This window comes from Salmo trutta, chromosome 24 (assembly GCF_901001165.1).
Source record: "Salmo trutta chromosome 24, fSalTru1.1, whole genome shotgun sequence".
NCBI classification, from domain to species: Eukaryota; Metazoa; Chordata; class Actinopteri; order Salmoniformes; family Salmonidae; genus Salmo; species Salmo trutta.
Window position 1 is genome coordinate 21,659,129 of NC_042980.1, and position 16,906 is coordinate 21,676,034.

Consider the following 16,906-nt stretch of genomic DNA (forward strand, 5'->3'; position numbering starts at 1 on the left):
TTTGTCTTACCCATTCACCCACTGAATGGCACATACACAATCCATGTCTCAATTGGTTAAAGAAGGATCTTTAAGCAGTCTCTCCCCTTCACTGAGGCGGCAGGTAGCCTAGTGGTTCAAGCGTTGGACTAGTAACCGGAAGGTTGCAAGATTGAATCCCCGACACAGGTAAAAACCTGTCGTTCTGCCCCTGAACAAGGCAGTTAACCCACTGTTCCTAGGCTGTCATTGAAAATAAGAAATTGTTCTTAACTTACTTGCTTAGTTTAAAGGTTAAAAATAAAATCTACACTGATTTGAAGTGGATTTAACAAGTGATATCAATAAGCGATCATAGCTTTCACCTGGTCAGTCTGTCATGAGGTATTCATAATGTTTTGTACATTCAGTGTATAATGAAAAGGGTGTCATTTCAGTTGAAGAGGTGTGTATCTACCTATAGTCTTTTCCCTGACCTGACCAAGGGTTGTCTGCACTTGTATAGGCTTCACCACCTCTCCCTCTTCACAACGTGTACTTTACACTGAGTTTCTAATGATCTGTACTGGGTACAATAAAATGTCCTTTCTGCTTCATTTCCTGTGTCCTCATTCCCTTTCCCAGAGGTATCATGTCTATCGGGGGACAGGGGCATGTGGCCCCTCAGATTTGTCCTGTAAATACATTTTTTTTTTTACACTATCAATCTAGTTAGATTTGCTAGCTTGTCTTACTATCTTAGCTGCCATGCCTGCTGGCAAGGTTGGTAGACTTTTGAAAATCAAGCAATAACAATGTACTGAATAAGACGCCTTCCTTTCAATCTTTTATCCAGATTTTAGCAGAGAAGCATATTTTGTTTCTTCAAAAGAACCACCAGTCAGGAGGATAGACAGCTGAAGAGATGCTTAAATGTTCAGCAAATATGTTTTACATAGAATTAAACAATGATTATGCCTCTAGATGGACAGGGGGTGTAGTTGTCCCCCCACATACTATGTGCCCCCTCAGATTTTTGGGGTGCATGACACCCCTGCCTGTTCCCTCATCACTGACAGACTGCATACCAAAATGGCCCCCTACTTCCTATATAGTGCACTACTTTTTTCTGACCGTCTGCATACCAAATGGCCCCCTATTTCCTATATAGTGCACTACTTTTTCCAGAACCACAGTCAAAAGTAGTGCACTATATAGGAAATAAGGGGCCATTTGGGACTCAAGCCACAGTCAGCTGATGTTCTGCACTGAAGGTCACTGTGCTCGGCTTTGCTAATTACTGACAAGTCACATGCCTTTTCTCTGTTTGATATTTCCTTTGTTAAAGATTACCCTCGACTCCCATTGCAACTGGTTGAGCAACACTGAAGAAAGAATATACCAGGACTCTGGAAAGCAGTGGCAATTGTTACTGGTTAAGGCTGGCATGACGACATGTCAGAAGAATTCTTGAAAGTTGGAAGTGGTCATTTTATTTTTTCCTCAAGCAGGCTAGTTTTAACTCTGCGTAGGAAGACATTCCCTTAGCCTGTGCCTGTACAAGGACAAACAATAGCTGCTTTTCAGCGATTATGCATTTTCATGAGTTGGTTTACAACACAGTCTTGAAAATACCATATTTTTAAATACAGTACTAGCATATTCATGTCATATTTGTACATTTTACGTAGGGAAGTACGCAAAGAAACATGACGCAGGAAACACATAAGCCTGACAAATTATGCAACAAAAAAGCAACCTGTGTATTAATAAATAATTCATCTAGGATTACAGGAACCTGTTTAGGACAGAGGAGCAACTTACAGATAGTGGTTATTTTACTCATACTAAAACAGGGAAACATAGATCCTATGTTCTCGACAGAGACCAAGCACAAACTGTGCCCAGCTCTTTATTCTTTGTTAATCAAGGGCTCTTTAAAAGCTCAGAGTGTGTCAGGGCCAGAGAGGGGTTTGCCCTCCATTACTTGTCTGGCTCATCACTCTCTCCATCTATCTCCCCCATCGATTGGAAGAGCATAGAGAAGAGTGCTTCTTATTGCTGTTAAAGGCCCTTTGGGGGTCCCAGAGGGACTCACATGGCCCTTCGATCAACTGCATCTAGGCAGCTAGTGGGGTTCGCTGAAGAGCCCATTGTGTCTGCGTCCCAAATGGCACAGAGTCTGCCTGCCCTGATGGTATGGAGCATCACTTAACCATTAACTGATGTTTATTTAATCAACTCTGCTACACTGTAGGTGCTCACCCCACTGTATGTTTCTGACTGAGTTCAAAATCTAGACACTGCACAGATGTTAGGTTATCAAGCCATCGAGTTTCAATTATTCATTTTCACAGTTTTAAAGGAGAGAAGGAGAGAACCAACGATCTATATAACATACACTACATTCCGGTATACAAGCCTACATCTCTAAGCCACTATAGGGACTCGCAAAAGGAGACCAGGCCTATTTCATATGTAGCTTGTAATTCCTTCACAAAAACAATACAAGATAAAAAACCTTTTTGTTTTAATGTATTAATGTATGAAATGTACAGGTTTGCTAAATGGTCCTAAACTATAGTACTCTCTGTTTGTGAACTACATCGGAAGAACAGTTGCACTTGTGTATGTAAAATAGATGAGTAGGGGGGATTGTTTTGGAACTTTCTTGGAAAACCTGCTTGCGAAGGTAGTTGACTATAATCAGTGCAGTGGTAGGCCTACTCAAAAGATGACACCACAAATTCTGTTTATTCTACACAGTAAATAAATACAATCTAGTTCTAAGTCTTATCAATGTACCTTCCAGCTATCTCTCTCTCTGTCTGTAATAATCTTCCCTCCCCCTCGCTCAATCAGGTTTTACACTGATCCCTATTTGATGGGCTTGAGCCACTTACCGAGGACGCAATGATCAGATTGAGGCTGATCAGATGTCACATCACTGTGGAAATGTCCAGTCTTAGAAAGCCACTTAACCTTCAGCCCGCCCACTTCAATCCTCCCTGGAAATAATAGTGCAGGCCAGAAAGCAGACCTGGGTTCAAATAGTATTTGAAATAATTTCAAACATCAACATACATTTGACCATACAGATAGCTAATTACTGCATCAAAAATGACTTATTGATCCCCTCTCTAAGAAACAAGATGTGGCAGACAGACAACTAATGCATATAGAGGTTTTAGTCCAGCACCACAGGGACAAGACTCACTGTAGTTTGTTGCTTTCATGCAGTACGAGCAGTAGGAGACACCCTAACTCACAGTGGTTCCTGGTTTGTGAAGAAGAGGAATGTTTGATAGGAACATTTAGACAATGTTATGAATATGATATAACACTAACAAACAATTTCTCTTTTTGAGATTAAAATAGATTACTTAAAAGCATTTGGGACAACACAGATATTTTCTTTGGGTTATCTACAGGTTATTATTTCCTGAAATACAACTAATGATGAAATGTGGTCTATTAAAATACCAGTGAGTAGGATACTGGAACAGGTATAGCGAAAGGTGTCCATCCTCACGTTCACCCCTGATTAGACCCAATCCTGATCTCTCTCAAGGGGCTGTCACACTGCCCTTGATCCTCTGTATTACACAACAGACTTCACCTAGTGGACACACACACGCACACACGCACCTTGCGAGGGAGAATATATTGTACTACCGCTTCCTTGAACCATGACAGCCCTCCAGTGGAAAAGCGATGTTACTACATCTACAAACAGGGCTGTGGGCAGCAACACGTGCTAGCTGACAAATAAGAAAATCGTGATTGAATGATGATCTATTAGGTAATTTAGGTAATTCAAATCTGTATTATACAATTAATACTCAGGACTGTAATTGGAAATGTGGCTGTTTCATTGTGCAGATCTCAGTGCTAAAATCAACACCATCACGTGAGTAACAGACAGTGTTAGCTAACAGCTAGCTAACGTTAGCTAGCTTGCTAAATGTTTACCAGTTCATTATTTTAACCGTAAGGACAAACATAAACCAGCCAACTAGCTGCATTTGATTAGCTAGCTATTAGCTAGGATCATAAAAATCGTGGTAAAAATTAATTAATATGTCTGTCAAAGAAACCTCCAGCTAGCTAGCCACTTTAAAAAGTGAATGTGCTTCCTTTTTCCAGTTCTTACCATTTCCATACATGTTTTTGCGCATGAAATTCATAACAAAGATGATGGATAAATGAAGATGGTTCACACAGGCCGTCTACCATTGAAAGAAATGGTCAGTTCCGGTCTCTTTAACTGAGTGTGTCTCATATAGACACCAATGTAATAGCAGCTGGGTCTGGTTTACTTAGTTAATTGACTAAGTAGACCAGACCCAGCTAGTGAGGTGTCTTGCTTCCTCATCCGTCTCTGATTCATAGCACACCTCACTTGTTGTTGTACAACAAAAGTAGCAAACCAGTTCCAAAGCCTGAGCCTCTAATTACGTTTCGGTGTCGAAGAACCTGATTGGCTGTCAAAATCAATTGTCAGGTGGCGTGCACGTGCAATGTATTAAATCATCGCTTCACAACATATTCCCACTTCGACCAAGGTAAACTGACACAGCATAACTTGTCAATATTTATCGACAAACTAGTTGATATTCTTCGTTCCAGTGATGTTAGTTAGCGCTATAAAGAATGTCGCTGCTTTTCATGTATTGCAAACACCTGTAAAAATAGTTTTTAGCTGCGTTAGGCTATATTTAGTAATGTCATGGGGATGTTATAAATAGGCTTCCATATCTAGTTTAATTGGTTCATATTCAAATAAATATAAGTTACTCAGTTAAATGCTAGTTATTAATAGCTAAATTACTAGTCATGTCCACATATATTCAAACGGCATCTATTAATTTATGGCCATCAGCTCCATCTGATAGTTGGTTGTATGTTTTTCAGAACATGTGGTATCCCTTCCCAATGCTCATGCCGTTGTCTCTGTCGCCGGAGCCACAGCGTCCATCAGATATTTCTCAAACGCCCTATGGATCAGGGATGATTCAGATGCATATGGTACCTTGTGACCAACGTTTATTTCAAAATGCAATGAACGGGTTGGCTGGTAAGTCAGAGGGAAATGCTTTTAAAGATGCAGTATGCAGAAATCGCGCCGCCATTTTCTGGTTGCAAAAAAAATCTAATAGTTCGCTTAACTTCGTTTGTGACTAAACAAGTATTGGATAATCATTGTACCCTCTAAACTGCTGTGAAATATATTTTAATTAAACCAAAAATATTGTATTTTCAGCTGTTTGAAACTGGTGTACCAAACCGAAAATATAATATTTGCAAAAATGAAAGTTAAGAATGCGAAGTACAGAAATAGAGCACATAGAACAGATCTCTCACGTAGACTTTCTTCCATTTATAACTCATGTCTATATGCGTTTGGTCAGGTCACCAAAAAATGACAAATTGCAGTTTTAAAACCACTGTTTAAAACCCCATCCCAGTCAAGCAGCGGTCTAAAGGTGTTTGTTCCATGCTTCCCAGCCAGAACAGTTCGGAAGGGTTTGTGCATATATTATTATTTTATGATGTTTTTGTTTGTTTGGGACTTTTACAATTTTACAACAAAGATGTTTGATGCAGTATTTCTCAATGGAAAAATTTGCATGAAATGAGTTGGTGGTTGGTCAACAGTAGGTATTCTTCAAAGTCTTTGTCATTCAACGAGAGACTTGTTTTCATGCAAATGTTTTCATTGAGAAATACTGCATCAAACATCTAAGTTAGATGTAAAATTGCGCGACTTAGATTTCTTGAGTCATCTTAGATTAGTTGACTATTTTGAGGAAGTGTACACTGGCTATGGTGTCTCAAATGGACAAACAGTACTATTGCTGTTTTTTTTTTAAGTGAAGGTCTTTTAAGAGAGTATGCAAGCACACTCGTTCGGTTCGCTTAACCTAGTTCAGCTAGGTGCCAGCTGAACTGAAGTACGCTGACGCCTTATGGCACTGAATCTACAGCCTGGGGTTGGATCCTAGGCTGTCACACAGCTGGCTATGACCAGGAGCCCCATAGGGTGGCGCAGAATTGGCTCAGCACCATCGGGGTTAAGGGAGGGTTTGCCCGAGGGCTTTCCTTGGCTTATCACACTCTAACGACTCTTTGTGGCGGGCCGGGCACCTGCAAGCTGACTTCCGGTAGTCAGTCGAAAGCTGTTTCCTTAGACATATTGGTGCGGCTGGCTTATGGGTTAAGCGAGCAGTGTTTTTGTTTTTTTGTTTTTTTTAAAGCAGCGCAGCTTGTCCGGTCATGTTTCGACCTTCTCTCCCGAGCCCATTGGGGAGTAGCAGCAATGAGACAAGATCGTAACTACCAAGTGGATATCATGAAATTGGGGAGAAAATGTTAAATTATTTAAAAATTAAGCACAAGAGGGATGCTTCCTCTTGCAACACAAAACTCATAACCAATGGAATGCACTTTCACTTTTTAACTTGAGCTTTCCAAATTCATTACAAAATAATTATATGTCCAAACCATTTGTGTTCTCTCTCATTGCCTTGGGAAATGACATGCATTAATAATGTGCCTTTACCTCAATACAGACCCTCCGTCTTTGTCGATAGAGGACTGCAGGAAATTCCTTCTCAACAGGTATAGATCATGTCTATTAGTCCCAGCGCATTCTTTATGCTGTAATGAGAGACTCATGAACATGAAATAGTCTATTGTGCATCCCATTTCTCAACCCTTCTGCTGAAGTGTGCACTTGCACACACTCCCTGTCATGGATTTAATAATGGTGGACATTCTGTCCAGCCAACACTTACACCAATCCAATGCTTTTAAATTCAAGAATAGGAGTGTGCAAGTGCATACTTTGGGAGAGGTTTGGAGTATCGGGAAGCAACCTAGGTCTAACTCTGCATGTTACAGGTCTGTGTTTGACCTGGTGAAAGTCACCCATTTCCTGGAGCTGACAGATCCCAAGCTGCTGGGTTGGTACTTATCTCTGCCTGTGGAGGACAGGAAGCTCATACAAGGTACAGTAGGGATCAGGGTAGGTTGTATAATAGACAAACAAAAACTCCCAATAGTGTCCTTATTGTTTTGCCGTCAAATTAGAGAACAGTTGTATAGAATCCCTATTCAGGGCCACCAATTGACTGTGAAATATTAATGCTATTGACAGCCTACCTTCTGTAGTCTCAGTGAAAACTGAGCCACGGATTCATTGTCTTTCCCTTTCAACTTTCTGTTCCGCAGAGGAAGGAGGACTCCATCGGTTTCTGCAGAGGCATCCGGCTCTGAACGTAGCCAGACAACTGGTTTATGTGAAACGTGAGTTATGGCTCTGCTTGACTAACTGTTTTCTGTTGTAACCCTGGTTGAATTATCTGGCTCATAGCATATAAACACATCATAAGCCATGTCAAAATGTTTAGAATTACATTAAATTAGCTTTAAAACTGCAAAATTCTCTCTCAGCCTCATGGCAAAATGTGTAGATTAGCAGGAAATTTGCTTTTAAAACAGCAAACTTTTCTTTCAGCCTCATGACGATGTGTAGAATATCATGAGATTAGTTATAAAAATGTACATTTTTCCTCTGCCCCATGGCAAAATGTGTAGAATTGCAGGAAATGTGCTTTAAAACGGCAACTGTTTCTTTCTGTCTCATGGCAAAATGTGTAGAATTACAATACATTTTTCTGAGAACATGGCCCCTTAAACTCACTAGGGTAGGGGGCACAATTTTCACCTCCGGATGAAAAGCGTGCCCAAAGTAAACTGCCTGCTACTCAGACCCAGAAGCTTGGACATGCATATAATTGGTAGATTTGGATAGAAAACTCAAAAGCTTCCAAAACTTAAAATAATGTCTGTGAGTATAACAGAACTGATATGGCAGGCGAAAACCTGAGAAAAATCTGTCCAGGAAGTGGGATTTTTTGAATGTTTGTAGTTTTCTATTGAATGCCATTACAGTATCCATTGACTTAGTACTCAAATTGCACTTCCTATGGCTTCCACTAGATGTCAACAGTCTTTAGAAATTATTTCAGGCCTGTATTCTGAAAAATAAGGGCGTAAGATGACTGACTGAGTGGACCCTGGGAAGTCGCCAGACCTGTTTCCTGGGCGCGACCGAGAGCGCTCTTTTCTTGTTTGTCTTTTATATTGACGATGCTATTGTCCGGTTGAAATATTATAGATTATTTAGGCTAAAAACAACCTGAGGATTGATTAATAACATCGTTTGACATGTTTCTACGAACTTTACGGATACTATTTGGATTTTTCGTCTGCCTGTTGTGACTGCCTTTGAGCCATTGGATTACTGAACAAACCGCGCCAACAAAACGGAGGTTTTTGGATATAAAGGGACTTTTTCAAACAAAATGAACATTTATTGTGTAACTGGGAGTCTTGAGTGCAACCATACAAAGGTCATCAAAGGTAAGGCATTTTTTTATATCGTTATTTCTGACTTTTGTCGCACCTGCCTAGTTGAAATATGATTTTCATGCTTTTGTATGCGGGGCGCTGTCCTCAGATAATCGCATGGTTTGCTTTCGCCGTAAAGCCTTTTTGAAATCTGACACGGTGGCTGGATTAACAACAAGTTAAGCTTTATTTTTATGTATAACATACATTTTCAAGAATGTTAAATATTTGAATTTAGTATTTTTTTAATTTCGTGCTCTGCAATTTCACTGGACGTTGGCCAGGTGGGAAGCTACCGTCCCAGGTACCCATAAGAAGTTAAACCTTGCAAGGGGCCTTGTGAAACTGCGGGACACCATTGTCCCAGAGAAAGAATAGCCTACATATCATAATTACATATACCTGTAAACTGTCTTTACTCTGTATATTTTACTCAATTAATAGTTGTATTATACTTTTATGACTTTATATTTGATAATGTTACATTTTTCTTTTGTGTACAGAACAGGTGAGAGGTTGCTGGAAACCTCCTGCTGTTACGCAGACAATGTCGTCAAACCTAAACAAGTATGTGTTCTCTCCTGTCAATTCGGATAACTACATTTGTTGGTCACCATGTGTGATTCTACAACCATTAGTTGACTAGAGGAAAAATAACAATTGTCATAAATTTAGCATGGTTTCTGCTGTTCTCAGATCCAGAAGGCCCACATTCTATGGTGTGATTCAGTGTCCCAACTGTGGAACCAGTTGTTCTTCAGGAGCTAAGATATGCCGACGCTGTAGCACACCTATCCAGAAGGAGATCCCGGCATGCCAGTCAGGTGTGGTTTAAAATCATAATTCAAAACACAGACTGTTATATTTGCATTGTGTGGACAGATTTGTTATCTTGGAAGGAACATGCTCAATCATAGTCAGTTGTGCACAGTCAATGGGTAATATTAAATGTCTCTCATTCCATGCTAGCAGTTAATAGTACTTTATGAATCCCACAAAGTTACATTGATTTCATCACCACAGCATAAGTTGTTTGGCTTTAGCTCTGTTTCTTTATTTTGATACAACCATATTGTTGTCTTCCTCATAGAAGAGGAGAAAGAGTTAGGTCTTCTTCCCAACAACGTGAAGGAGGAGCTAAATCTGTTCAACTGTTCAGGGCATGGAGGAGTCCAGTCAGTCCAAGTCCACCACCAGGAGGAAGCAGGGGCAGTGCAGCAGTTCAGGGGATGTCAGCCTCAGTCCTTTACTACTACTCCCTTCCCATCCACAACAGTGGGCTGTCTGGTCAACCTTCAGGATAGCTTCCAGTCAGCCTGTGGCGATACCAGTGGCGGCCATATTGGAGCCACAGAGGATTCTCCAGGCCAACAGGAGGCGCACTTCTCCGAGGTCCAGCTGCTCTCTCAGCTGTGGGAGGAAGGGCGGTGGCAGGATGGCAACAACTGCAGTCGTGTGATGGTATATAAGGATCCGTCTGCCCAGACTAGCTTCTCTCTGGATATGGAGCTGGAGATGCAAAGCCAGAGAGGAATTAACAGGAGCCAGTCTGCCATCGAAAGCCAGGAGGGTGAGTCCATGGCCAACTCCATGTCCATGCATGACCAGATGGCAGACTTCCCCACGTTGGACCGGGAGACTCCTCCAGAGTACTACAGCTTCAACAGCACTAGGATGGACTGCACAGATTGGAATGACACCAGCATCAACACCAGCCAGTTAGCGGAGCCGGACCACAACGACTCACTATCACTCATGGCCACCATGGGGAGCACTGAGCAGCCTAGCGGAGCAGTGGAGGTGGAGCCACCTGAAGGCAGTATGGTGTCTTCCTGCGCTGGAGACCGCAGCGAGTACTGTGATTGGAACTACAACTGCCACGGCAACCTAGCAAATGAGGAAGAGGCCTCAAGATGCGAGCTAGAGAATAACGGTGTTGACTACCGGAGCCTCATGAAAGAGGATGGGAGTATTCTCATGTATAAAGCAAGTAATGAGGGGACACCTGATTTAAACGTGACACCCCCACAAGGCCAAACCAAGATGGACCAGTCCAGTTGGTCTAGAGAGAGTCTCAGTGCACCCCAAACCCTGAAGAAAGAGGAGCTGTCCATCTATGAGGAATCCTTCGTGTCAATAAGCCCTGGTGGGGCAGCGGCGGCCGTCGTGACCACCACACAGCATGAGAACAGTATGTCTGCGTTCTCTCTAGTCAATCTGAACCAGACTTTTGATCTCTCGCCTTCACGGGTCACAGAAGCCAGACTGAGCACAGCCGACCATTCAACAAATACTTGGCCTGCCGTCGCTAAACATGATGTGTTGGTTGGTATTGACCACAGTCTAACAGGCTGCAACCAGAACACACAAACTCAGGGCACAGCCACAACTGACAAGTCTGTCATCACTGAAGTCCACATGGCAGACCTGGAGTATCTCACTGAGGTACAGTTAATGCTCCTCCTGTAATATTTATAGTCATTCAGATTTCCTTTTTACTGAAATACGATTCTTGAATATCTAAATGTCTAAGGAATTCATCAAGCTGAAATTTTCTCAAGAGGAACTGAAAGAGCTGAAAGAGCAAATGGCAAGGTATTTTAGACACTTTATTCTGTTATGTTATACCTCCATTTCAGATGTTTTTTTGAGATCGTGAAAATCTCCATGGTTCTTTTCTTCTATCTGCTGAGGTGCTGACCATGGCTATGTCTGTTGCTGCCTGTATCAGCTCTGCAGGCGGTATGAGAGATGGAAGAGGCTGCGACAACGCGGACCGTGGTGAATGTGACTGTGGCCAGCGTGCCACGCGGGCAGAGCTGAGCCTGCTGGCACTGCAGTATGGGATGTGCCAACGGCACTGCTGGAGATGCTACTACACCTCACCTGAGGGAGACCGTCTGGTCCAGGGGTAAGGGACAGGACAGGAGATATGACAGCTTGGGACCTTACAAAGTTGTGCAGAACTGTCATAAATAATTTATGTCCAGGGTAAGGGACAGGAGATAGCAGGGCACCTCACAATTAAACTCATTGATTTATTCAATGAGTTTAAAAGATCATTGGACATGTATCTGTTAGTGTTATGTCTATCTGATCGTGCATCTCTCCTGCTGATCATTCACTTAGCCACTATAATGGTCTTGTAGCTGTTGAATACACCTGCCCTGTTATGGCAGCTCTAAAAAGCCTCTTAATTGAAAATTCGTTTTTAGTCCAGGAAAGGCTTAATCTGGATCCAGGAAACCAACGCTACATTATTCCTATGTTGACATTCCAGTATGTAAACTCAGCCAAAAAAGAAATGTCCCTTTTTCAGGACCCTGTCTTTAAAAGATAATTTGTAAAAATACAAATTACTTCACAGATCTTCATTGTAAAGGATTTAAACACTGTTTCCCATGCTTGTTCAATGAACCATAAACAATGAACATGCACCTGTGGAACGGTCGTTAAGACACTAACAGACGGAAGGCAATTAAGGTCACAGTTATGAAAACTTAGGACACTAAAGAGGTCTTTCTACTGACTCTGAAAAACACCGAAAGAAGAAAAGAACTATGCCCAGGGTCCCTGCTCATCTGCGTGAACGTGCCTTAGGCATGCTGCAAGGAGGCATGAGGACTGCAGATGTGGCCAGGGCAATCAGACTGTCTGCAATAGGCTGAGAGAGGCTGGGCTGAGGGCTTGTAGGCCTGTTGTAAGGCAGGTCCTCACCAAACATCACCGGCAACATCGTCGCCTATGGGCACAAACCCACCGTCGCTGGACCAGACAGGACTGGCAAAAAGTTGCTGTTTTGTCTCACCAGGGGTGATGGTCGAATTCGCGTTTATCATCGAAGGAATGAGCGTTACACCGAGGCCTGTACTCTGGAGCGGGATCGATTTGGAGGTGGAGGGTCCGTCATGTTCTGGGGCGGTGTGTCACAGCATCATCGGACTGAGCTTGTTGTCATTGCAGGCAATCTCAACGCTGTGCGTTACAGGGAAGACATCCTCCTCACTCATGTGGTACCCTTCCTGCAGGCTCATCCTGACATGACCCTCCAGCATGACAAGGCCACCAGCCATACTGTTCGTTCTGTGCGGCATTTCCTGCAAGACAGGAATGTCAGTGTTCTGCCATGGCCAGCGAAGAGCCCGGATCTCAATCCCATTGAGCACGTCTGGGATCTGTTGGATCGGAGGGTGAGGGCTAGGGCCATTCCCCCCAGAAATGTCTGGGAACTTGCAGGTGCCTTGGTGGAAGAGTGGGGTAACATCTCACAGCAATAACTAGCAAATCTGGTGCAGTCCATGAGGAGAAGATTCAGTGCAGTACTTAATGCAGCTGGTGGCCACACCAGATACTGACTGTTACTTTTAATTTTGACCCCCCCTTTGTTCAGGGACACGTTATTCCATATCTGTTAGTCACATGTCTGTGGAACTTGTTCAGTTTGTCTCAGTTGTTGAGTCTTAAGTTCATACAAATATTTACCCCTGTTAAGTTTGCTGAAAATTAACACAGTTGACAGTGAGAGGATGTTAATTTTTTTGCTGAGTTTATATCCCCTGCCCTGTAGGACTGAGGGCCCTCCTGAGAGCCTGGTGAAGGTGCTGCAGGTCCTGGAGGTAGACTACAGAGAGATGAGGAGACAGGTCCTGTCAGGTATACCCCTGGACCAGCTCAGACCCCTGTCTGTCGACTCCCAGAAGATCATCTCAGGGACCAGCTACGTCCCCCAACATGTAAATTCCCTCTGGTGCCCTTCCTTCCTCTCAGTACATTTTGTTTGTATTATGCAGGGTGGATCTCATGGTTGTTTTTCCCCTTTTCAGATAATTGACGAGTCTTTGGGAAATGCTCTGTCTGAGTATGTATTTGACGAATTTAATAATGATTGAGTGAATGAATGAAGTTGGCTGTTTTTAAGTTTTTTTTTTTTTCTATCCTCCAGTGCCTCAGGTAGGAGCTCCCAGCAGTTGCAGGTAGAGGATGCCTGTGTCGAGGATGTCAGTGTAGGTGGTGATGGAGCGTTAAACAGACTGGTGTCCCAGTCTGTTTTATCAGTCCTTGGACAGGATGATGGGATGGTTGGCAGGATCAAGGCAGAAGGGCCCGTTAGTAACCCCAAGGCTGAGGACTGCAGGTCTGTGAAGGCGGTCACCCTCCTCCCCCAGCAGCCTGAGGTCAACCGGAGGCCCAGGCCAGGTAATGAGACCTGTTTATTCATTTGTCAATGGTTTATTTGATGAGGGAGGGATCGATACAAACACATTGGCTCATTTGAAGGTATACACATACAATGCGTTGCACTACAGTGTTCTCAAAGCTGGTTCCGATCCACCTAGATTTCCGAACTCTCACACTCAACAGGTGGAACCAAAGACCACAACTCCAGCGATGCGTGGTTCGATGCAGAGGAGGACCTTGAGCCTGATGGTGTAGAGCTGAAGGAAGGAGGTCTGGCTGAGGTCCTGGTGGAGAAAGGAATTGGCAAGAATAGGGTTGAGGGGAAAGATCCGCATGACAGACATACCCCTAAAGATTCTTTGTTCACGGGTATTTGAGTTTCAAATGTTTCAATGTGCGTTGTTCATAATTTGATTGAATCTTGCTGAATTTGATATTTCGTTAACACTACCTACCGGTACATAAGGATTTCATAACACATTCATAAACCACACCTAACAAGTTCATAAGCAGTGGTCATAAACATTTAATTCATATTTATTTAGGAGTCGTTGGGGAGAAGGATCAGAGCTCCTTCCTGTGCGTCACAGACCTACCCAGTGATGTAACAGAGGTAAGCCTCAGCATGTGACAATGTCTCTAACTCAATCTTTCTTCAATTCCTTGCATCCGGTGCGTCAAACGATTTGGAGAAGGTCCAAGGTCCCTTCCCTTGGACCTTCTTCTCCAATGCTGTTTGAAAGGATGCAAGGAGATTGGATGTGAGGAATCTGGGATAAAAATGGTAAAGTTGGAGTGATTTGGCCACCGGGGCAACAGACCCTAATAAGTCTCCTGTCTGTCTTCGTAGAGAGAAGTTATGCTCTGGTTTGAGAAGTATCAGGCATCTGAAGTGAGCATTTCCACCTTCAGCAACAACCGCCGGTAAAATAAAACCAGTGACCCTGTAGAATGAAACTAAGTTAAGGGATGTATAAGTGTTCCAAGGCAACTTAACTGTTACATCAAGGTTTCAATATAATAACATCAACAGACCTTTGTATAAAGATATTGTCCCCTCACATGAAGCAATGGAGTACATGTCAATGTTAACACCTTCTCTCTCTGTTTCATGCAGAGTTGCCATAGTGACACTGAGTGGTCCAAAGATGGCTGACAGTGCAGTGAATGAGATGGACGGGTGCAGTATGCATGGACACATGGTGCATGTGGTGCACATCTGCAGCCCAAGCCACATTGGTAGCCAGAGCCAGGGTCAGGGGGGGCAAACCCAGCAGCAGCAAGGTCCCTCAGCCAGCACCAAGGCAGGGCCCTCTGGAGACACCCCATGCCCCCAAGACTCAAAGAGGAAAAACACCCATATCATCACCCCACTGATGGTTAGGTTCTCTACAGTTTTTGTTTTGTAGTCAGGGATTGTAGATGGGAATATTATTTGTTTTCAATCTGTTGCAATGCGTGGATTGCTCCCAAATTGATTGGTCAATAATGATTGCTTCTCATGTCTTTGGTCTCTGTTCTCGTCTGGTGTCTCTCTCCAGCCCCTGCAGCTCAGCCTCCAGAAGAGGACCACCGTGTGTGACTCCCCCACGGCGTCGGGGACCTGTGTGCCCCAGCACTACGCCACCATGGGTAGCTTCGATACACTGATGGCCCGTTTGTCAGTGCGCCACCCAGAGGTGGGGAGGCAAAGGATTGTTGACGCCCTACTGGAGCTGAGGGCCAAACACCAGGGGTTCCTCAGCGGCCTGCCTCTCAAGACCATTGTAAACATGACCTCTGACCTGCTGACACGATAAGGACGCCACTTCCTTTTCTATTGTTGATATTTGCCTTTGTTGAAACACAGGTTACAGGTTTGCCCAAAGCCAGGCTTTTGATTTACTTGAATGTAGTAAACAACTTATCCACTGTTTTGTTTGTTCCTCACATAGGGAATGTTATTACTCTACTCTTTTGCTACAATACTTAGTGAATTGTTTTATCTACTTTTGAACCTGAAAAGTGCAAATAGTAAAAAAATTAAATTACATTTTCCTTGTTAAGTTAATTCAAATCACGGTAGAATTGCAAAGGAGTTTTGAAGAATGTTTTATGTTCTGTTTCAGTTAAATAAATCTGAAAACCTGAAATGTTGTTCTTGGATATCAGGGAGGTTGTTTTTAAAAATACATTTGTTTTGTCCTCAACAGGACAATTTGCTTAATTATGTCTGGAAGTGTAGTTCACGTATCCTTCCAGATTCTACCATTTTCCCCTTTGTCCACCCTTTCAGTTTTAGAATACTGTTATTTGACAAAGCTACAGAGCCTTCAGAAAGTATTCATACCCCTTGACTTATTCCACATTTTGTTAGACTGAATTCAAAATGGATTAAATAGATCTACACACAATACCCCATAATGACAAAGTATTTATTTATTTTTTTTTCAAATGTATTAAAAATGAAATGCAGAACTCTCATTTACATAAGTGTTCACACCCCTGAGTCAATAATTTGTAGAAGCTCCTTTGGCAGTGATTACAGCTGTGAGTCTTTCTGGGTAAGTGTAAGAGCTTTGCACACCTGGATTGTGCAACATTTGCCCATTTTTATTATTTTCAAAATTGGTTGTTGATCTTTGTTACACCCATTTTCAGGTTTTACCATAGATTTTCAAGCTGTAACTTGGCCACTCAGGAACATTCACTGTCTTGGTAAGGAATTCCAGTGTAGATTTGGTTTTGTTTGAGGTTATTGTACTGCTGAAAGGTGAATTGATATCCCAGTGTCTGGTGGAAAGCAGACAACCAGGTTTTCCTCTAGGATTTTGCCTGTGACTAACGCCATTGTTTTTTTGTTTTTTTTAAATACTCCCCAGTCCTTTACGATTACAAGCATACCCATAACATGACTCATCCGGCACTGTACTTAGCTGGTGTCTGTCTGCCTGTTGGATGTATAATTTCAGTTTGAATATTGTTGCTTTAATAAAATACTTTAGTTTGGGATGTTGTGTGGGTTGTTGTGAATTTTGAGTTTCTCTCAGCCCCAGCTGGCCTTGATGTGCTTGTATAACATGCATAGGCATACATCTCTCTTTATTATGCAAATTCTCATGTTTCTGTTAATGGCCAGCAGGTGGTGCAAGCTTCCAGGTTTTGTTGATCGCTGAATACTAGACTGAATAATCTACTGGGCCAGACCAGTGCGGTGTAAACCATAGGATATTACTGCACATGTTAAAGCGGTGCTGATTACGTGAGCTCCCCGATCATTAGTAATGAATCAAATGTATTGATAAAGTCCTTACATCAGCTGATGTCACAAAGTGCTGTACAGAAACTCAGCCTAAAACAGCAAGCAATGCAGGTA

General features: G+C 42.7%; 1 protein-coding gene across 3 annotated transcripts; it reads left to right on the forward strand.

Moving 5' to 3' along the window:
- The first annotated feature begins 3,659 nt into the window (after nt 1-3,659).
- rbm44 (RNA binding motif protein 44) lies at nt 3,660-15,687 on the forward strand. 3 transcript variants are annotated; one of them, XM_029711456.1, is made up of 18 exons: nt 3,660-3,760; nt 4,873-5,035; nt 6,531-6,579; nt 6,862-6,968; nt 7,192-7,266; nt 8,877-8,940; nt 9,070-9,197; nt 9,464-10,818; nt 10,907-10,968; nt 11,105-11,284; nt 12,941-13,106; nt 13,197-13,231; nt 13,316-13,569; nt 13,735-13,920; nt 14,097-14,164; nt 14,402-14,475; nt 14,669-14,930; nt 15,093-15,687. In XM_029711456.1, exons 2-18 carry the CDS (start codon nt 4,876-4,878, stop codon nt 15,348-15,350), a joined length of 3,483 nt encoding a protein of 1,160 aa, XP_029567316.1. In that variant the 5' UTR covers nt 3,660-3,760; nt 4,873-4,875; the 3' UTR covers nt 15,351-15,687. The 3 variants fall into 3 exon arrangements, with proteins under 3 accessions (XP_029567316.1, XP_029567315.1, XP_029567317.1); XM_029711455.1 differs by having other exon boundaries at nt 3,662-3,769; XM_029711457.1 differs by having other exon boundaries at nt 3,662-3,769; nt 9,533-10,818.
- The last annotated feature ends 1,219 nt before the right edge of the window (nt 15,688-16,906 follow it).

Bases quoted from the DNA above. Each gene is read 5' to 3' on its own strand.
- rbm44 (XM_029711456.1), top strand. From the start codon at position 4,876: ATGTGGTATCCCTTCCCAATGCTCATGCCGTTGTCTCTGTCGCCGGAG. The intron at 6,969-7,191 runs GTACAGTAGGGA...TCTGTTCCGCAG, and splicing joins GGACAGGAAGCTCATACAAG to AGGAAGGAGGACTCCATCGG. The intron at 8,941-9,069 runs GTATGTGTTCTC...TGCTGTTCTCAG, and splicing joins ATGTCGTCAAACCTAAACAA to ATCCAGAAGGCCCACATTCT.